This window comes from Vicia villosa, linkage group LG3, assembly GCF_029867415.1.
Source record: "Vicia villosa cultivar HV-30 ecotype Madison, WI linkage group LG3, Vvil1.0, whole genome shotgun sequence".
Lineage (NCBI taxonomy): Eukaryota > Viridiplantae > Streptophyta > Magnoliopsida > Fabales > Fabaceae > Vicia > Vicia villosa.
Genome location: NC_081182.1, coordinates 4,305,478 through 4,328,761, shown reverse-complemented (window position 1 = coordinate 4,328,761; position 23,284 = coordinate 4,305,478). Strand labels below are relative to the sequence as shown.

The 23,284-nt window shown below is 32.0% G+C and overlaps 1 protein-coding gene across 1 annotated transcript; it reads right to left on the bottom strand.

Annotated features, from left to right (window-relative positions):
• Nucleotides 1–18,792: 18,792 nt before the first annotated feature.
• LOC131660102 (leucine-rich repeat receptor-like serine/threonine-protein kinase SKM1) lies at nt 18,793–22,820 on the bottom strand. Its single transcript, XM_058929235.1, has 3 exons — nt 22,641–22,820; nt 19,710–22,386; nt 18,793–19,453 (listed from the first exon to the last, which is right to left on the bottom strand). The coding sequence occupies exons 2-3, from the start codon at nt 22,330–22,332 to the stop codon at nt 19,107–19,109; spliced, it is 2,970 nt and encodes a 989-aa protein (XP_058785218.1). The 5' UTR covers nt 22,333–22,386; nt 22,641–22,820; the 3' UTR covers nt 18,793–19,106.
• Between the last annotated feature and the right edge of the window lie 464 nt (nt 22,821–23,284).

The window sequence follows — 23,284 nt, the reverse complement described above, 5'->3', positions numbered from 1 at the left end:
GGGAGGAAATCACAAATTCAACAGAATAATTCAACAACACAAATTCTCCCAAATATCACATGCAACTTAGAGACAAAAACACCAAGAAATTCTAACCTTAAAGATTGACTCGACAGATTGACTTATAAAACTCAAAATTCAATCTCCACCGTTCAAAATTTTCTCCTATGAGTCATGAACACTGTGTAAAAATTTCAAGACGATCTGATCGTTGGATTTTGAGCAAGCTCCAATTTTCTGGAAATGATTTGTGCAAAAAAGAGGTTGTGAGAATAATATTTTCTCTCTAGCTTTTTTTGTTGTTTTTTTCTCACACAATGAATGAACGACCTAATTATCTTTGTTGGGAAACAACAAAGGCTTACACATACATGGGTCACTAACCCACATCCATTTGGACCACTCTAAATAGGAGGGAAAAACCCAACAAACTCCTTCGTCCAACTAGTTGGAGGGCAATACCAATGTGGCTTCCATACATAAAACTCAAACTTTTTCCTAGGCAACACCTTTGTCAACATATCCGAACCATTGTCATCTGTGTGAATCTTCCAATGATAACGAACATCAGTATGCTTTGACCTTGAGTGAAAGGAGGAATTATTTGATAAGTGAATGACACTTTGATTATCACAAAACAAGACATACTTTTCTTATTTCACACCAAGTTCCATTACAAATTTCCTAAACCATAGTAACTCTTTTTACGCTTCCACGGAGGCTATAAACCCGTTTTCGATAGTAGAGAGTGAAACACACTTTTGCAATTTTGATTGCCAATCCACGACTTCCACGACAAAAGTAACCATATATTCTGAAGTATATTTTCGATCATCCAAGCTCCCAGCCAAATCCAAATCTAAATATCCAACAAACATAGGCTTTTGCATCTTAAATTTAGTCTCAAATTCGAATTGCCACACAAATATCTCATCACCCACTTCACGGCCTCCCAATGATCTTTTCCCGGATTAGAGAGATAATGACTCACCATTCCCACGACACAAGCAATATCGAGTCTTGTACAAACCATAGCACACATCAAGCTACCAACGGCCGATGAGTACATAATTTTCTTCATACTCAACTTTTCTTCATCCGTAGATGCACATAGGTTATGACTAAATTTGAAATGAGAAGCAAGTGGAATGCTCATCGCTTTATCCTTATCCATACTAAAACGCCGAAAGACTTTCTCCACATACTTTTCTTGTGACAAGTACAACTTCTTCTCATTTCGATCTCGAACAATTTCAATACCAAGAATTTTCTAAGCCTCCCCTAAATCCTTCATAGCAAAAGATTCACTCAAAGTGTTCTTCAACTCTTTAATTCATGAAATATTTTTATCAACAATTAACATATCATCCACATAAAGCAAGAGAATAATGAAATCACCTTCGAAGAAATTCCGGAAAAACACACAATGATCGGCCTTGGTCATCTTATACCCATGTTCAATCATCACTGAATTTAACTTTTTATACCATTGGTAAGGTGCTTGTTTCAAACCATAAAGACTTTTTTACCAATTTTAAAACATAGTCTTCTTTGTTCTTTTCCAGGAATTCATTCGGTTGCTCCATGTAAATTTCTTCATGTAAATTTCTTCATAATCAATAAAAGAATGAGTGTTCGAGACTTCGAGAGACTTTTGAAAAGAGTGTTATCTTTCTCTTATAATCATATATAATATAATTTATTTTTCTTATATTTAACCATTGCATTATTAAAAAAAATGTGCTTTTTTTAAACAACTTTAATAACAAAATACATAAAATTTCACTACTACACTTAATTCAAATGACCAATTTCAATCTATTCTACTACCGTGAGGCTAAGCCCAAAACTCTATGTCATGATTGATCCAAAATAATAAATCATTAACTAATTGGCTTATAGTTAATTAGATCAAAATTTTCTAAAATAATTTTTAGAAAAAGACAATGTGTTATTTTTTCTTCATTTATATTTTAAAAAAGAAGAAAAAAGAGTCAAGTAAAATTAACACAAAAACTTTTAAGAAAATAAACACAAATAAATAACAATAAAAACTTCAGATTATTTATTACTGAATAAAAAGATTTCATAAATTAAAGAGAAGAAAAAAGAATTTTTTTTTAAAGAAAATAAGATTTAATAAAAAAAGCAAGACCTTTTCTTTTTGAAAAAATTAAGTGGTATTAGTTCATAAGCCCATGAGGATATTTTTAAGCCCATTATTAAAACCAACCCTAATTATTCTTTCGTTCCCATTCCCAATCCCAGTAGCAGCTTCATTTCATTTGTGTTATTTACATCTGGTCTTTGATCTACTTTCTTCTTCCAGTACTTACTTTCTTCATTTCTCATCCTTCCAATACTGTATTTTATGACTTTTCCTCACAAAAACTGCCATCACTCTATTTCTATCCTTACTTCCTACTATATATCGTAAAAGCTGTAAAAAAATTTAGGGGTGCCAGTGCACCTGCCAGCTCCTTAGTAGATCCGCCACTGCTAATGATAGAGATTTGAATTTTGAAAATGTGTTTCTTTTAAAATCTTGAGTTTGAATTCAATTAGATATTAATAATATTCGTATTGAATTAGTTCATACAAAACTTTGTCTCAATGAATTAGTCAATCGTTAAGTCGGATATCAAAATAAAAAAAATTTTAAGTAGAAAAAATTTAGAGGTGCCACTGCACCTGCCAGCTCCTTAGTAGATCCGCCACTGCTAATGATAGAGATTTGAATTTTGAAAATGTGTTTCTTTTAAAATCTTGAGTTTGAATTCAATTAGATATTATAATATTCGTATTGAATTAGTTCATACAAAACTTTGTCTCAATGAATTAGTCAATCGTTAAGACGGATATCAAAATAAATAAAAGAAATTAAGTAGAAAAAGTATTAAATAATAATGTTATAATAGAAGACATTTTATTAGTTTTTGTCTAACTGGACAGTACAAATGTTGGGCCATATAATACTGCTGGTGAAGATCTCGGGCTTCAAAATATTTTGACCCGTTTAATAAAAGGCTAGGCTACTTTCTGCTCAGTTTTAAACTTATTTTCAAAACAACTTTTTTTTTTTTTTAAAACTAAGTTAAACTTAATTTAATAACTAAATAATGTAATTGTAAGTTATCTTAACAATTAACGTATTTATCTGAAAAATGTAATTTTAATTTTAATTTTCTTTAAAATAATGCATTTGAATTATTATGGTTTTTTTTAATATATGCGGTATCCAACTAGTTAGATCGACTAATTTATATAGAGGGCTTTCACAGACCTCAAAGAGAGCAAATCCTTGAAACCCGAGCCCCCTTTCGCTGGGTCAACACTCTCATATTATTATTATTATGGTATATTGATTGTGTATAGTATCTTTACACTATTAGTGCATTCCAACTAAATTTAATATTTTATAGTAATTGATCAATTATCTATATTTTATAGAGCATTTCTCGAACTTTTGGACTTGACTTGTATTTTGTATTTATTATAATTAGGATGCAAATTATAAATGTTGATATATGATTGTGATCTAAGTCAAAAGTTAAATTTAAATTTAGTTCTTTAATATATAGATAAATTTGGATTTTTTTTAGTGGTAAATATTAGGGGTGGCAAAACGGGTCGGGGCCCGCCGGGCCGCCCGCGCACCCGCTAAAAAATGGCGGGTTGGGTTGGGATTTTAGGCTCGCCGCTCGCCAAAACCCGCCGCCCGCCATACCCGCCCCGCCAAAGCCCGCCGCTCGCCAAAACCCGCTCCTCCTCCAAAACTCACTCTTTTTTTAGTTAATTCTAGTAATTGCAATTCTTGATGGTGTATTTTATACATTTATTTATAAATATATGTAATATTTTTGAGTAAATTTGTTATAAAATTACTTTTATAAAAAATTGTTTTAAAAAATAAGTGAAAAGTTTAATTAAAAGGTAAAAAAAGCTTATTAATCTATTAAAAAAATATAAATAAAAATAGGCGGGTAAGCCCGCCGCCCGCCAACCCGCCATCTTGGCGGGGCGGGCATGACTTTTATGCCCATTTTACTTGGGCATGCCCGCCCCGCTCGTTTTTTGGCGGGCATAAGGCGGGGCGGGCGGCCCGTTTTGCCACCCCTAGTAAATATTATAAGGGGTCCAATGTTGTCTCAAGACCGAGATTAGCCCATACTAGTAAATCAAGATTCTTAAAACACAAAGACCCTAGATTACAGTGAAGAAAGTCTCCTGCCAAACCTATAAAACCAAAATCCACATTAATTCCAACAGAAATACTCTTAGAAAAGTTGATACGATGACCTTAGACAAACTCAAATCCTTAGAGAATAGCCTTAATGAGCCATATATTGTCAATTCTAGCCTTAGCCAAAAAGAGACTGTCATCCACAAAATGTAGATGATAGATGATAAGGTCAGAGGAACCCACCCGAATTCTAGAATAAAGATCCACTGTCTTTCTAAATAAACCACTTCGACCCTTGGCCACTAACAAAAACATAAAAGGATCTAAAGGACCTTTTTCCTTTAACCTCATTTGAATATAAACCACTAGTAAGACTCCCATTTACCAACAGAGCAAGATTATCAACAAGAACACACACTCTCACCCAAGATCTCCACTTATCATAGAAACCAAACCTCTCAACCATATAGTTCATAAAACTCCAACTTACTGAATCATACTCTTTCTCAAAATACACCTTGAAAATAAGACTGGTTTTTTATTCTTTTTAACGAAGTCCACCAAATCCTTGTTAACAATCACCCCATCAACAAAAAACCTCCCCTTGAAAAATGTTGATTGATTAGAGGAAACCAACTTATCCTTCACTATTACTAGTATGACTTAAACACTTTGACAACAAGCTTATATAGAGATCCCATTAAATAAATAGGCCAAAAATCCTCTAAATGAGTAAAAGGCTCAACTTTAGGGATCAAGGTCACAAATAATGAGGAGAAACTCTAGGTTAGAGAAGAGAAACTGTGAAATTAATATATCATCACACAAATTTAGAAAATTCCTTTTTCAAATACAATATGTTCTTAATTAATTAAAAAGTGCTTTCGCGATTTACTAATTAAAAATCTAAATTTTTTAAATCCAATATCGTTTTCACTCTTTCGACGCGTAAGCGGTAATTCGATGTTTTTACTTTCGTAATAAAGCTTTTAATATAAAAAACCACTATTTATTATGCTCTAAAAACCACTATTTATTATGCTCTAAAAAACCACTATTTATTATACTTTCGTAGTAAACTTGCATAAAAACCCCAATGTGGAATTTAATTATGCTCTAAAACAAGTGAGTTTAGTGCTCAACAAAGCTTGGACCCTTTGTTTCAAGTGTTACAGCCCCTATTTTTACTAATTCTCGCACCAAAAACCACTACAAATTGTACAAAAGAAGTGGCAGAAAGTGGAGAAAGTACTGAAATATATCTGTTATTCGTGGGCTAAAAATTTGGAATTGGGCGTCATGATGCACAACGGTCTGCCCGCCATGACCTGCTGAGTTGGAATTCTAATCCTGGGTCCATGACGGGTGTCATAGAGGATGATGGTCTGCCCATCACGGTCTTCAAACATGCACTCTTTTTTCCTCATTCATATGGATGACGGGCTCTCTAGGAGGAAGCATCACGGGGGTCACACTTTGTGTACCGTCATGAAAGTATGCAACTTGCCATTTTGTGTCGTTTTTGCTGTTTGTCATCATTTTTCACCGCAGATGTTGTCGATTGATCATTACCTGAAATATAAAGCACAAAACCTACATAACACATTAAAAGTAACTCAGATGACACTAAAATAAGCAAAATACGAGCTAAATACATAATGGAAAATGCATGTTATTAAGAATCAATGGGTGATTTTTCTCAAAGCATGGTTTTTAGAAATAATTATTGCATCAAGTGCAATACTTATTATTCCATTGTAAATGGAATCAACCCTAAATTTCAAACCCTAAAGTCCAGTTCATTATGGATCATATGGGATGGTAGCAATATCAACATACAAAACCATAATTGGATTGATGTGGCTACCCTGTTTGACCTTTTCAACATTCCTCCTCATATTGCCTAAAGGCTGCAGTTTAAAGTCCAAGGCTACATTTTAAACCTTGAATTATTTGTACCTATGGCTTTGCAGACTTGGCTTCCATCTCTTCTTGGTCATCTTGACAAAATTAGTGTTCCTTTGGAAAACAAGGAAGACATTCTTTTTTGGAGGTACTCCACATCAGGTATGTTCACCCTTCATGATGCATACTCCTTTATTCCTATACCTCCTCAACAGAAAGATTGGAAAAAATACATTTGGAACATGGTCATCTCACCTTCACACTCCACTCTTACTTGGAGAAACCTCCACATAAAAAATGCCTACAGATGATAACTTATTTGTTATATGTTTTTATCTACCCTTAATGTGCACTATTTGCAAGACGACCTAAGCAAATTATATGCATCTTTTTGTCTCCTGCCTTTTCTCCATTAAAATTCGGACCAGGTTTCAAAACATAATCCAATATGTTATCGACTTCACATCTTTCATCTCTTTTTTTAATGGAAAATATAATATATAATTAATATATATGAAAAACACATCAAAATACAAAAAGATAGAAACTAACACAAGCAATGTCAGACATCTAAAAAGAGGGAAATCAACAGGAAACAAGAAAAACCTACTAACACTACTAATCAGAAAGACCCAAGCTACTAAAAACTCAACTAACTGGCGAGGGGTTAGAAACTCAGACGACCAGATCCATCATCAATATTTCAGATACCAAAGAAAGAGCACAAAAAACAATACCTACCGCAAAATAAGGCAAATACTTGATCCATTTTTGTTGCAAGTAAAGGATGAGATTCTGAAACCAATAAGTGAAGGTACAAAAGTTCACCTCTAATATACTAAAAAACCATTTACATGCCAAAACAAATACTATTCCACATCTTTTGTTGAGTTTTTTATTTCTTTGAAGATAACATCATTGTGGACTTTCCAAATGGACTAAACAATTGAACTCCAAATCAAAAGATAACCTCCCCTAAACTTAATCATAACCCCTAGAGAAAGAGAAATCTCAAATAATTTTAGGGTAGTTAGGGATAATAACCCGCCACCCTAACCACTTAAAGATTCCATACCAAACTAACAAGGCCATTTCATATGTGACAAAGAGATTTGAAACTAACTCAACCAAAAACTCCCAAAAAGGACACATAATCAAACTAATACAAAGGATTACCCCTATCTTAGACAGATTCTTTCTAGTCGGAAGTCTATCTTGCAAAAGTTGCCAAGATAAGACCAATACCTTAGAGGATCCCAACTGATTCAAATGAGGGGAAATATCCCACTCTCTATTAATAAAGGTGCCAAATAAGTGATCGAACTAGCCCTATGAACAAGGTAAGATAATGCCACTTAGAAAGTACCCTTTTTGGCATGTTCCCAAACCCACTTATCATTATCCAAGGAAAAAGTGACAAGTCAAATAATAGAAAGAAACACTTCATAGACATGTAACTCTCTAATAATGAAAGGTTTCCACCTTTTAAGATCCTAAGTTACAACCCCATTAAACACCACACAAGTCACTCCCATCAACACGTCAGGTTGGATAGAGTTAGAATACAAAATAGGGAACTTGGTCTTTAAAGATTGGTTCTGAACCAACTCTCATAATGACATCATCAACGAACCAATACGAACTATCAACCTCTTTAGACCCCTAAAAGAGATACCCATTTCATCCAGGAAAAGGCGGAACAGAAACCCTCGGTCCTCCCCCTCAAAGAGAGGAAACAATCGTGGCTCCAAATTTGGCTACAAGGATATCCCGCCAAACACTTGGGCCTCCTATAAGCAACATTCATCTCCACTTTTTCAGAAGGGAAAGATTAACCAAACTAAGGTTCTTCAGACCTAACCATACATCTTCCCATTTAATCCTGGATATCTTAGCGACACCTTTCACTACCCACCAAAGGAACTTTCATTATAACTTCACTATCTTCTCTCAAACCAAGATAAGTATCTTTATAAAAGACAATAAAAAGATGGGGATAACATTAAGCACATTATTGATGAGAACTACCCTTATCCCAAGCTGAGATATCTATGCTTCCAAGAATTGAGTCTTTTCTCTAACAAGTTAACTAGAGGGTCCCAAATAGCTCTGATCCAAAATTAACCCCCATCGGCAACCCAAGGTACTTAAAGGGAAAGGAATCTATCTCACAACGATCGAACTCTCCAGCAGATAAAAGAAAGACAAAATCCCCATTTACCCTTATAAGGCTACTCTTGAAGAAATTCACTCGCAGCCTGAAGACCATCTCGAAACCTCTAAGAATTGCCTTAATACTCCACAAATTCTCTAGCTATTTTGAACATATGCAAGAAATAATGGAATCCTCAATGCTCTTTGGTTATTAGTTCTACATTCATGGCTATATTTAGGACCATTTAGCACTGCATGAACAATTTGAGGTTCAACAATCAACATACTTCTTAAAATTCAATTATTTCAAGCATCATGGCATCAAACTATCTATTTGACCTTTCATCCTTAACTTCACAATTCTCAAAACCTTTAAAGTTCGAACCCACCAAGCCATCGCTCCTCAGATCAGAGAAATTATTGGTGCCCTCCAGTTGCTTTGTGGCTAGAATGTAACATTGATGGTTCATCTTTCATCAACCCATACACATTCTCTTGTCCAGAAATTTTTAGTAGCAATGGGGAGTGCATTGGCTTATTTACTACTAACCTTGGGGCAAAAAATCACTCTATTTTGAGCTCATGGAAATAATTCTTGCCATACAGAATGCTTGTGTCAAGAACTAGAATTTTCTTTAGTTAGAGACATATTCAATGGTTTCTACCCTAACATTTAAGAACCCATAAATATGTTTGGTGCCTTGACAAGTTTACAACATATGGTGCAATTGTATTTTGATCATTCATTCTATGCATTGTATGATCACTCGCTTTTTTAGAGAAGCTAATAAATGTGCACACACCTTATCCAAGTTAGGTTTTTCTCTTTCACATTTCACTTGGTGGAACAATCCTCCATTGATTATTAGGAAAGAGCTTGTTTTGAATAAGTTAAGAATGTCTGACTTTAAATTTTCTTAGCTTGCTTGTCTTTTTACTTGATTTTCTTTAGGGTTAGGCTTTGTCCCCTCCTCTTGTGTATCTTTTTTTCTTTTTCAATATACATTGCTTATATAAAAAACAAATTAATAGATCTATTTATTTTAGAGTTTATTTATTCTTAAAATTTTAGATGTCTAGATTTTTAGAGCTTTAAAAAGTTAACTCTCATTTTTAAAAGATTCATAAATTCATAGTTCTAATTATCTAATTGTGTAAGTTCAAATTATACGTTCAGGATAATAGAACTGAACGCTAATGTCTGTGATTACTTTAACTTATTTTTAGTTTGATATCCGATCTTACGAACAACTGATTTAAAAAGATCAATATCGTTGTCTATTTGTGGAGAATTATTTAAAACTAGGACAAAATTCATATAAATTGAGCCAATAAAGAATTGTTATAGTATCTAATATAATTCAAACTTGAAATCTTAAAAAGAGTAGACTATTAGATCCAATCCTTCACCAAATTACCAATCTCTTTAGTTACTTTACCTATCAATTGAAAAGGAAATCCACCCTAAGATTGTCTTATCTTTTTGTTTTTGAGATGGTGGTAGGGGTTTGATGTGATCTTTGACCAGCACGTTAACAAATGAGAGACAAAACAAAGTTATTGAATAAAGTTTAAATTCATATTCACAAAAGTAAAGTAACTTTAAGATTCATTCGGATGATTAGATTTGAAAACACATTATCCAACTATGTGTAGCCATTCCATTCGCTTCATGCAATTAACAGAAAATCACAATAATTACCCATATTAATACTAATATGCACTTTACTCAAGCAAGAGAGCTACTACATCAATTTCTAAATCTTCAATTATTCCTGTTAATTCATCAAATCATGAGTTTCTGATCTTGTGATTATATATATATATATATATATATATATATATATATATATATATATATATCTATATATATATATATATATATAGCATATCATATGAGAATAATATATTTATATGAGAATGTCAGAATGAATCTGAACCATTGGATTTTAAAATAAATTGTGGAGATTATGGGTGAATCTTTTTTTTCATTCTGACATTCTCATATAAATATGTCATTCTCATATGATATGCTATATATATATATATATATATATATATATATATATATATATATATATATATATATATATATATATATATATATATATATATATATATATATATATATATATATATATATATATATATATATATATATATACAAAACTAAATATATGTTAATTTTTATGAAACATATTTTTAAAATTTAAATAAAATCACCGTAGTTCAAAATAATTTAGTATATATTTAAATGTTAATCTTTAAATCAAGTTCAAAAAATTCAAATAACTATTTCATTAATTTCATATTTATTGCATTGAAAACTTGATTTTTGGAAGTGGCATGGATTATATCGTGAATCCAAAGACATCCTTAAGATTCTTTTAAGTTTATTTTGTTCAAAAGATTAGACCACAAAACAAAAATCTTCTAAACCTACTAGATTATCATACATAAGAAAATATAAATATTATCTATTATTATTATTATTATTATTATTATTATTAATATTATTATTATTATTATTATTATTATTATTATTATTATTATTATTATTATTATTATTATTATTATTATTATTATTATTATTATTATTGTTGTTGTTGTTGTTATAATATTACATTTTATATTTTAAGTTAAGTTCTAAATTTACTAAGATTCTCAATAATTTAAAGTTATTATTCTACATTAATTTTTTTAGAAGTAAAATATATCATCAATAATTGGATTTTATAAAATTTTAAAATAAATGACAAAATAGAATTAAATATTTTGAAATTTTTTATAAAAATATAAACTGAAAATAACTTATGAACAATAAATAAATGTATCTATAAATTCTTTCAAATAAATAATTTTACAAAACCTAATCTATTGTGATAAACTCAAATAATAAACTCAAATAAGTCCGTTAATCATTAAATTTTTTACTTTGTTAGTTTTTTTATAAAATCTAATCTATTTGTTTGTTTCAGGTGTAACAAAGTTTTATGTTTGTATTCTCTAATATGTATATTCCGCGTTGTTTTATTCAAATGTTTTTAGACATAAGGATTAATATATTTTTTCAGACGTGAACATTTTGCATTTTTTTTTTTTAAATATAGTATCTTTTAACCCACTCCGTCCTCTTTTTTTTTATAGAATATCAGTTTTTTAAACTCGCATTCGTAATTACGCCTCCCCTCATTTTTTTTCTTACAGATTTTTATCCTACATATTTAAATAGAATATAGTAGTTCCCATTCCCGCATGTTTTCACGTTCAACAATGCAAATGCTAGCTTTTATACAAACTTTTCTTATGCATTGGTCAATACTCAATCGCACTAGCTATGTAATCTCTTTTTACCTACTTTGATCTTTATAAATTGAGTCAATGAGGTCTATGTATGTGTGCAAAATACAATATCAAATCTAATGGCTTCCACTTGCACGTGGATCAAAGATCATCATCATCATCATCATTAAAGTCCAATAACAAAATCCTGCTGTAAAACCAAAACATGAAAGAACTTCTTTTTGTTGTGACCAATCTACAAAAGTATCCAAAAGTGATCGAGAAAAATGTAAAGACAATAAGAATTTAATCACTTCCTAGCACTAAAGATAACCAAAGAAGATGACTTTACATAACAAAATCAGAGGGAAAGGGGCTTTTTTGACTTGAAAGAATGAAGCCAAACAACCTTTTGCATGGTCTCCAAGAACAAACATATTGTAAGAGATCGTGAGCTGGTTTATATTTTTTATGTTTAGACTCATCTTTATTGATAGATTCTTCTACCTGTGGAAACACCTTTGAGATCAGTTTTATTCAACAAAAAGGAAAAGGATTCTTGTAAAACCATCATTACTTATAGGCCATAACGTGCAAAATAAATGTTGAGAAAAAAAGGAAATTTTATTTTTTAGAAAAAGAAAGTTACAAGATGGAAGGAAAGTGAGGCACTATAGAAAGTTTGTGGTCCGGCCTGGTTGAGAATATCCTCAGGCTCAGCCTATACTCATACTTTTACTCAATAGGTGGAGTGTGTTTTGTGCCTAGAAATAGTTCAGACCGTCCACTAGAAATCTTTTGTCCACTCTATTTAAAATTTAGATCGATTCGTTTGAAAAAAATCAGACATTTTAAAAATCTATTAATTTAATTTAAATAGTCCAAAAACTTATAGAAATGTCTATTAGATTTATTAGGCCAGCCTATTTACATATAATCTTATTTATTAGTAATTTCTAAATTAAGTGTGCATATATAATTAATTTTTATAACATTGAAAGATATATTAAAATTATAACAATCATATTTGATGATTAATTTTTGTAAAATCTTGAAAAATATATAAAAATTCTAAACAATCTTGTTTGATGATTTAAAAACAATATTATTCAAAAGAAGATAAAAAAAGATGAATCTTTTTAAATAAAAAAATTCTATAAATATATATAATTGATTTAAAAGTGAATGGATGATTTATTTATAAAAATTGAATTTGAAAAATAATATTAAAAATAATTAATTTTACTTAAAAAGTAGTTTTTTTAGAAAATAAAAAAATAAAAAAATTGGAGTACATAACTCTATAAATATAGGCTTTTAATCATCCTAATAGATAAAATACATTTATAAAAAGCTCCGACTATATTCAAAATAAAACATTCCATAGGTATTAAGTCAGACTTAACCTTAATTTTTTTTATCTTAGTACAACTAATAACATTTTTAAATTATTTTTTTAACATCTGGCCAATAAATATCAACTTTTTAAAAACTAAATGATACTTTCAATTTTTAGGATAATAGTATTAATTAGAGGATATATTATTTCAATTTTATTTTTTCCACCATCCAAAATGTGTTTATACAAAAGAGTAAAATCTACCGACTCCAAAAAATCAATCAATTTACTATTTTAATCGATAAATAGGCTGAATCATATTAATTTTCACATAATCGATTATATTCACTACAAAAAAAACTCTGATTTGCTAGGTGGATAACACTCTGCAAACCCAAAATTCACCCTGCAATTCATCAATTGCGAAGTGCACAAAACACCCTGCAAAAACAGTAGTCGCAACTATTTGCCAATATAAAATCACCCCGCAACTTTGCCAGGTGATTATCACCCCGCAACGTTGCCATGTGAATGTCACCCCGCAACACGTTTTTCTAGACATGCACGCAGCAGGACGCAGAGCAGAGCAGTTATGCACAGAGTTCAGAGCAGAGCAGGGACCACAGACTGCAGAAAGTTGCGGGGTGAATAACACTTAGCAAAATTTGAAATTTGAAATATTTGCCGGGTGAAATTCACCTTGCAAATTTTTTGAATATACCAAAAAAATATATATTTATATTATTCTAAATATTAAATTAATATTTAGAATAATATAAATATAATAAATAATTTAAATTCAGAAACATTTAAAAATGCTATATTTATAATAAATTTTAAATATTTAATTTCAAATTTAATTTTAAAAAGTTCATAATTAGATAAATTTATAATTAATCCAAAATATTTTCATTTAAAATGACATTTATTCCGGATCCGAAGATTCTTGGTTGTTTCCATTTTCTTCATTATTCTTTTATTTCAACATATTATTATACATAATAAAATCATACAAATTCTATAAAAAAAAAAAATCTAACATATTCTACACAAATCTAAACATAATTATTGCTATCGTACAAATTATTCTACACAGTTCATACCAATCTAACTAATTCATACAATCAATTTATATGTTAAAATAACAAAATATTCAAAAAAAAAATCCTAAGAACTTTTGATACTCCAGATATATATTCAAAAAAAATCCTAATAACAAAATATTAAAAAAAAAATGTACTTTCCAAATATATACTCCTTATATTAAGGAAGAAATTTCACTCACAAGAGTTTGAAATTTTTCATCCAAAGAGCTCTTCCAAGGCGCTTAGATTGCTTCCTGAAGTGAAATGAACTGTCTTGCATTGTTGTTGTCTTGCATTGTTCATATTAAACTAACAAGAGCACAACTTTCCCTGTCATATCATTAACCTTTGCAAATGGAAATGATGAAAATATGAGAGCAAAATCCAAGACCAACAATAAATTTGAAAACTTGGGGTTTTTAGTGTTGAGATTTTAAGATTTTGGAGATACATTGAAGGTTTGAGACTGTTTTGCAAGAGGATGAAGAGATAAAGATTTTCTGGAATGCAGAAAAAGAAGAATGCGTTGGGTGTATATAAAGGAAAGTAGTGAGGTGGAAATCACCCCGCAAATGTTATGACCATTGCAACTAGCGAGGTGGAAATCACCCCGCAACATTTATTGTCAGAATTGATCAGAACGTCTACCTGCTCTTCTGTTCCTAATCAATGCTTTTCATCCACTTTTTCAAAAAATAGTTGTGTCGTGGGATGCACCCCGCAAACTCACAACTTGCGACATGGAATACACCCCGCAACTTTTATTACTGTTGAGACCCATACTTTCCCCTGCCATCTCTGACCCATCAATAATTACCCAAATATATTTCCCCCCAAAATAGTTGCCGGGTACAACTCACCTCGCAACTTTATTTTAAAAAAATTTAAATTTCCCTCCCTCACTAGCGAGATGGAAAAGGTGGAAAATTGTTTTTTTTTTTTAAAATTTTGTTGCGTAATGATTTTCACCCCGCAAGTGCTATTATTTGCGAGGTAATTTTCACCTGGCTAATTCACCTGGCTAATTGCCAGTTTTCTTGTAGTGATTTGTGGTAAGTTAATCTTTTCAACTCACCTTTTCGGGTCTGACCAGTTTTTAAAACAATGTCCAGTAATTATTACTAGTACTTTTGTGTAGTAATGGTTTATTCATGTATGCAAAAATGCTAACGAGTGTTTTCGGGAGACTCGTTAAGAGTTTAAAAATGTATGCTTGATTTATTAAAGACTATTTAATGTAATGAAAATGGAAATAATTGACTTTTCTAAGAAATAAAAGGTATATTTTCTTAAAACTATTTATATTAAATGTATTGCAAATTAAAATATTTAATTTATTTATAAAATATTTTTTATATTTGTAATTCTTAACCGGTGCCCAATTAGCATGACCCAATTGAGAAAGTAACCTAATTACCCTAATTAAGTAACACAACCCGTGATTTGAGTATAAGATTTAAGGTTAATTATTAGTCTAAAAAAGGAGACCAAGACACCCATAATCTATTAGTTGTAATGTGAAGCCATTATCATAGATTCAAACTTGCATCAAGAACGAAAAAGAAAAGAGAGGAGTGATCTCCCATAAAGAAGAAATCTAAGAAAATGTCTCTCGTATCAGACCTAATCATAAGCTCGCTTAAAGGTCTGGTTTAAAGTTTGCATTCAGACCAAAAAAGCAAAACAAAATTGTGATTCTACTACTATTAAGACAATCAAAACGTTGAATGTGAATTGCATGATTAGGTCGCAGAATAAGCATGGGAGTTTCAAAATGTTCCAAACACTATTTCTCCTGCATGGAACATTGCGTTGCGTGACTGTAAGCTCATGCTGGCCTTATGAAATTCTAATTGGCTATTCTGTGGTAAATTATTTTCACAAACAAAACAAAGAATGTTTGAGAATAGGACAAAAAAAACCAGCGAAACCGCAATGAACAAATAAAATGAGTCCCACCACTATGTGAGTGCTGTCATGTTACGATTCCACTGCACTCTTACTTAATAAGATGAAGTAATATATTATTCACTTTCAAATTTCCATGATCATGTTAACGCAAATTCTTCACTCTTATCTTATCTCTTTTGTAGGTTTTTTTTTTTTCTTTCTTTCAATCTAGAGTACTGTTTGTTGGGTGGTACTATGTGATGTTTTAGTTATTTTATAAGTATATTAAGACTATGTAAGTTCATTAGGAAGTATGTATAATGAGTAAATAAAAATAACGATGTGCGTCACTCATGGTTGTTAAAATCGGGATCTCGATAAAGATCGTTAGGGTATAGAAAAAGCGTAAAGCGTAGGATCGTAACACGGATCGTAAGATCCCAAAAATAGACAAAATTATAAAAATAACTAGAAAAAATTACTTTAAAATAAAATTCTCATTCCTTTAATCATTAATAGCAAATATTTTATACAAAAAAACATAATAGAAGGTCATTTAAAACATTGCAAGTCCCAAAACCCTACAATATGTGTGCACAATAGTCGGGGTTAATTATGGGTCAGTTTATGGGCCGATCCCAATTGTTTAATGACCTGGTCGAAACAGGTCTAAAGCGGGTAAAAACAAATAATGGATCGTTGGGATCTCAAGATCCCACGATTTAAAGATCTTTCTCTAGGAGTTCAAAGCTCCAGCCAAATTAAAGATCTTTGTGGCACTTAAATCGGTGGGCGGTTGCTGGAGCGTAAGATCGTAAGATTTTGGGAGTTAGAGCTAGATCCCGACAACCATGGCGTCACTACAAAAAATCACGTCTGTAGCGACGTGGAATCCATGACACAACATGGAAAATCACGTCAGAACGTGAAATTAGCGACATGGTCATATACGTCGTCTGGGAGTGCGTGGGAACTTTATTGTGTTGTGTTTATCACGTCACAACTTTGTGACATGGCATTCACGCCGCTAATCTTGCACAATTACCAAACCTCCATCTGCAACTGGGACAGACAAGGTCTGCAAAAAGCAGATGGCACAGTACACGAAGAAAAGTTGTGGCGTGTTAATTTTGAAATTAATTTTGGAAGTTGCGACGTGTCTTACATGTCACAAATCAGTGACATGGAAAACACGCCACAAACATTAAAATGTTTTTAAAAAAAAAATCTGATTTTTATTATTTAGTTAAATTAATAATAATAATAATAATAACTAAATACAAAAATATATTAAACTACTAAAATATATTATATTTATAATATAATATCTAAAATACTAACATATAATAAATAAAATTTTGTTATCTCATACAATTTAAAATTAAAATAAAAATAAAATTCATCCTAAAAAATCATCATCGGGATCGGGATAATTATCAAGGTTGAAATCATCATCATTCTCTTGCTTAGTGTCAGCCGCTCCCACGTTTTCTCTAGACGGTTGACCACCACTTTGTTGAGACTGCATAAATAACCGCATTTGCTGTTGCATCTCTGCTTGCATATTCGCCATTGCCTCTATTTGTTGTTGTTGCATCTCTGCTTGCATCTTCGCCATTGCCTCTATTTGCCGTTGTTGCCCCTCCACTTGTGCTTTTAGCGCCGCCTCACGTTCATCCATTTGGGCCTTTAGCTCCGCCTCACGTTGCGCTAACTCGCGTCTCGCCTCAGTTAGAGCCAACTGTCTTATTGTTTCCATTACTTGCGGTGCCAATTGTGTTGGACGTGACGATCCTTCCCCATCTCTAACTCTTTGAAATAAATTTCGATCTCCACTTCTCAAGCTTCCCGCCAAATTTTCCGCACCAAAAAAACATCCATTAGGCCCTTTTCCGTCAATGACTTCACTCCAAATATAAAAATCAACATATGGATGAAGCGACTCTCCTTCTCTAGGAGTATATTTGGGATTAGCGACCAAAAAATCCACAAGCTTTGTTTGATAATCCTCCTACACATAAAATAAAATAAAAATTATGTATATATAACTTAAATTAAATTATATTAAATAGTAAATTGAAAATTAGTTGCCACGTGATTTACATGCCACAACATCAGAGTTGCCACATGAAAATCACGCCGGAACTTTTTAGTTGCCACGTGAAAATAACATCACAAAATTGCCATTAAATATAAAAAAATAATAAAAATTGAATAACTTACCAAAGCTTTTCGAGTAAGCTCGTCAACTAAATCACCCGATTTTTTTGTCCTAGTTTCTTTAACCAACTCGATCATGAGTGGTTGTTTCCCCAACCTTTTAGCCTAAAAAATAAAATTAACTTTAATTAAAAACAAATAATTAATGGATGTTTAATGTCGTGTCATTCAAATAACTCCTTATTTTTATGTGTAATAATTAGTATTTATTATATTATCAGATTTTGACATCCCAAATAACATAAACACTTATGAATATGATATTATAAATATTTTAATCTCTTTATAAACTTTGGTCTTTTTCTCCTTAGTTTATAATTGAAATATTAATTTATTAATATTAAAAAATTATTGATAATTCAGTTTTTTTCCCAAATTTTTATATAGTTATAAACTAAAGAAGTAGTATTTTCTTTTATGTTTTCTAATTGATTCTTTGTTTCACTTAAAAAATACAACTGGTTGGTTTTTGTCTATAAACTAAGTAATTAATAACTTAATTTAATTAAAGACACATGTTCGGATCAAATCAAATAAGGAGAAATGTTGTGATGAATAGTTAAACTACTGCTAAGTATTAATTGAGTTAAATGAATATAATATATATTTATTTATATAATAATTTAAATAGATTTTTTATATCTATAAATGAACCATTTTAAAAAAATACACAGAAAAATGTTGAAATAGAAAAATTAACAAAAATGTAGATGTCATGAGAAGTACTACACAAATTATATAAACGTTGTTGCATTGATTTCATATAATTAAACTTTTGTGACAATATTTCATACAATTAATTATTAATGACATTCGATTTACTTACATTTACTTTTACACTCATTAGAATTTCAAGCATGCCCCATATATAAAACACCAGGCCAACATTTCCTTCATCAAAATCTTACTTACGCTATATAAACTAATAAAAAACTTTAACCAAATCAAATAGGAAGAAGAAGAAGAAAAAAAGTGAAAACTCAAAGGGGCAATAGAACATTTTCAAAAAAACTGTAACAAAGCTAAAAAAACACGCAAACAAAAATAATCAGCAAAAAGTGATTCTGTTACATTGAACTGTTTCTAGGATTTCAACTACATCTCTTGCGCATGGCCTCGTGGTGGGATCACCTGCGGTACAGTGCAGGGCAAGATTCATAGTCTCAACAATATCGTTTTGATATGTCGATACATCTCCACCCTTCATCAGAACAGGATCTATCCACGTGTCAAGATGACAGTCAGTGTAACAATAACGGGCCCACTCAACAATATTGTTCGTTTTTTGAACTGCTTCTATATCGTCGGAAGTTCTTCCCGTTAATAACTCAATCAACATAACTCCAAAACCATATATCTCACACTTCTCGGACACTTCTTTTCCCATCTTTTCCTCTGAAAACATAAAATTCACATAACATAAGACTCATGAGGCATTTATAAAACAATTACATTGGACATGACAAAGACACTAGCACATTCATGTCAATATCCTTAAGTAATACTAATATATCTATTTTTCGAGATGGGATTACTGACATTTATAAATTTTTAAGAATAAACATTTTTTATTTAAATTTTGTATGCATACATAATTTCTTAATTATTATATCTTTGATTAAAAGAGTAAAAGAAGCAATTAAGTAAGTACCTGAAGCGACGTAAGATGAAGCAACAGAACCTTTAATGCTGATAAACGACATTCCTATCCCAGGAGGGTTGAGTTTAAGGCGAGGAACATCTTTTACGTTAATAAAAACTATCTCCGTCAACACTTCACTAACCAACCCAACCAATAAACATTCACAATGCAAGAATTTAATCGCTTTCGCAATATCCAAAGCGATTTTAATTCGCTTTTGCCAGCTCAAACTATGCATAATTTCACTTAAACTCTTCCCATCTTCAAATTCATAAACCAAATACCCTTTTTTACCACACCTAAACATTCCAATAAGCTTAACTATATTAGAATGCTTAACCTTTTTCCCAAACGTTACCGTTTCGTCCCAGAAACTAACCGAAACAGAATTCGTGTCACTTATTTCTTTCACCATGAATTGCATATCATTGGATATACACTTCCCTTCGTACGAAACCCAGTTTCGTCCTTTGGAAATCACTTTTCCTTCTTTAACAGACGATAAAACATCTTCAATGTTAATCGATTTCGATGCTTTATGATCAAAGAAAATCACTTCCCAAGAACCATCTTCATTTTCAACCACTTTTCGTACCTCGAAACTCTTCTTCCTTCTCCGCACGAAAATCACGAAAATCACAGCACCACTTAACGCAACAAAACCCGTTAATACAAAACAAACCAAAACTAACAGCGTTATTGAATTTATCGGATTATCACTTTTGCATAGTGGCAAACCGTTAGAAACAACACCGTTACCGTCAACGTCACCGTCACGGTAACAGAGTTTGTTACCGGCGACTGAACTCGCGTTGATTGCGAAGAAAGCTTCAGTGGAAGGTAAACTTCCATGAAAGTTGTTATACGAAATGTTAACATCAACCAGCGATTCAACGCTTCCTAAATTCTTTGGAATCTCGCCGGAAAATTGATTCACCGATAAGTCGAGTAATCCGAGAACCGGCATCTCGGCGAGTTTCGCCGGAATCTCGCCGCTGAGATGATTATGACTTAAATCTAAAGAAACAAGATTCTTGCATTGAAAGATTTCTTCAGGGATTTTTCCGATGAGGTTGTTATTGTTGAGTTTCAATTGAACAAGCTCTGGTAATTTTCTGAAATGAATTTGAATGTTACCGGAAAGTTGATTCTGTGAGAAATCCAATCCTTCGAGTTTGTTACTCCCGAAAGAGTTTGGTAATTCTCCGGTGAAATTGTTGTTAGCCAAATTGAGCATTTGAAGCGATGGCATTTTCCACTTTCTGTCATTGATTCTTCCGGAGAGTTTGTTTCCGGAGATATCGAGCAAGTATATCTGAGGCAATTGTGTGATTTCCATTGGTAATTTCCCTGACAAATTGTTGTTTTGGAGTCTCACTCTTTGCAAGGTTTTGCACGAGGTTAAACCCTTTGGGATTTCTCCATTGAGAGAGTTTGAAAAGAGGATAAGTTTGTGAAAATTTTCAGACGCGCATAAACTGTTTGGGATTTTGCCTGTGAGGTTGTTTGAAGAGAGGTCAAGAATTGCGAGGTTGTTGTGTAATCCAAGTGTTTGTGGAATTTCACCGGATAGCTTGTTTGACCAGAGTTGAAGAACTTGAAGGTGAGGTAATGATGTTATTGTGTTTGGAATGGCACCGGTGAAGTTGTTTGAGAAAAGTTGAAGAATCTCTAGTTTCTGAAGGTTAACAACAAGGTTTGGAATCTCTCCGGAAAGATAATTATCACTGAGATCAAGTGAAATAAGATTCTTCAATTTGAATATGGATTTGGGTATTGGACCAGTGAGTTTGTTTACGTAGAGAAAGAGATATCGAAGGTTGGTGAGGTTTCCAAGTGATTCAGGAATTGGTCCAGAGAGATTGTTGTAAACAAGATCAAGTTGATTCAAAGAAAGTAAGTTTCCAATGTTCTTTGGAATCTCACCTGAAAGATTGTTGTATCCCAAGTAAATCAGTTTCAATCTCTTCATTAAGCTTATCTCTGTTGGAATCTCACCAACTAATTGGTTTGAAGCTAAAGTTAAGGACTCTAAACTTGTCATGTTGGTGATGGAATTTGGAATTTTTCCAACCAAAACATTGCCACCTAGGTCAAGGTATGTTAAGCTTGAAAGTAATCCAATTTGGTCTGGTATTCTGCCTGAAAACATGTTGTTTGAGAGATCAAGAGTTTCGAGGTTGATAAACGGTGATGAAAATAAGGATTGAGGTAAAGGGCCAGTGAAGTTGTTGTTGCTGAGGTTGAGGTAAAGAAGTGAAGAGAGGAAGGGAGCGTTGAAGACGACTTCTCCAACAAGCTGATTGTTGGAGAGGTCAAGGTTTGTAACATGTGCAAGTTGAAACATGGACGGGGAAACCTCACCGGAGATGTTTTTACCTGAGAGTGACACGGTGTTAACGTGCGACCAGTTGTCGCAGGTTATCCCGTGCCATTTGCAAATAGTGTTTGAGGAAGTATTGACCCAGCTGGAGAGAAAGTTATGAGGATCATAGTGGATGGATGACTTGAAGGATAAAAGTAGCTCAAACTCTTGTTGTTCTCCATGGGATAAGTGGAAGTTGAGCATGAACATGAAAAGGCAAATAAACACGAGTAACTTCGAAAACATTGTTGGGGTTTCTTTGGCCATGTCTTCTTGAATCAGATTTGTATCTGCTTTGTATTTAACTCCTCGGATCCCAAGCTGTAAAAGGTGCACAAAATGATTAATGCAACTTTATAATTATCTTAATATACACATATAAATTATAATAACAAGTATGGGGCAAGGCTCACTATATGAAAATGATGCAACTTTTGCAGGGGGATATGAGTGGTAAATTTGACTTATAGAGAGTATTAATTTCATATGAGTATGATTATTTTAAGGAACATGCATGCATGGTGATATTCATGAATTTAGATAATGGGAAAGGTATGATGAGTAGAATTACATACCTAACAATCATAATTGGAGGATGGATCACTTAGTTTTCTGTGGTTGATGATGGTGTCTTTGGTCAAAATGAATTGAGCACAATGAAGAATTTTTACTTGGATTGGAAGCAAAGGAAGGGAGAGAAGAGTGATGATTTGAAATACTATTTGAAGAGGATGGATTGAATGTGAGAGAGAAGTGTGTGTGCATGCTTAAATAGAAGAAGAGAGTGGCATTGGACACTGAGTTGGAATGTAATTACCAAGTTGCACCTTTGACTTGTTTGAGAATTGTGTTTGAATACAAACGGTTGAAAGGAAAACAGGGACAGATGTTGGAAAAAAGCTCTGATTTTGTCGGATTGTTACCATAATGTTCTTTTTTGACTGGCTCACTCCTTTAGCACTTAGGAAAGTTACAAATAATTTCTGTAACCGTTGAAAACAAAAGCTCGAAAGTTTAAACTCTTTCTATTGTTATGTTTTCTTTCAATAAAATGTTACACACACATACCAATATTATGCGTGATTTTTATATGATGTTTCATTCGAATATTGTGTCTGTTGTTGAGTAAAAAACAATATAATGAAGATAAATTATGAAGTTTAGTATTTTGTAAATCAGTTTGGATGCAGATTGTTGTGTATTTGGTCGGTTATTCATA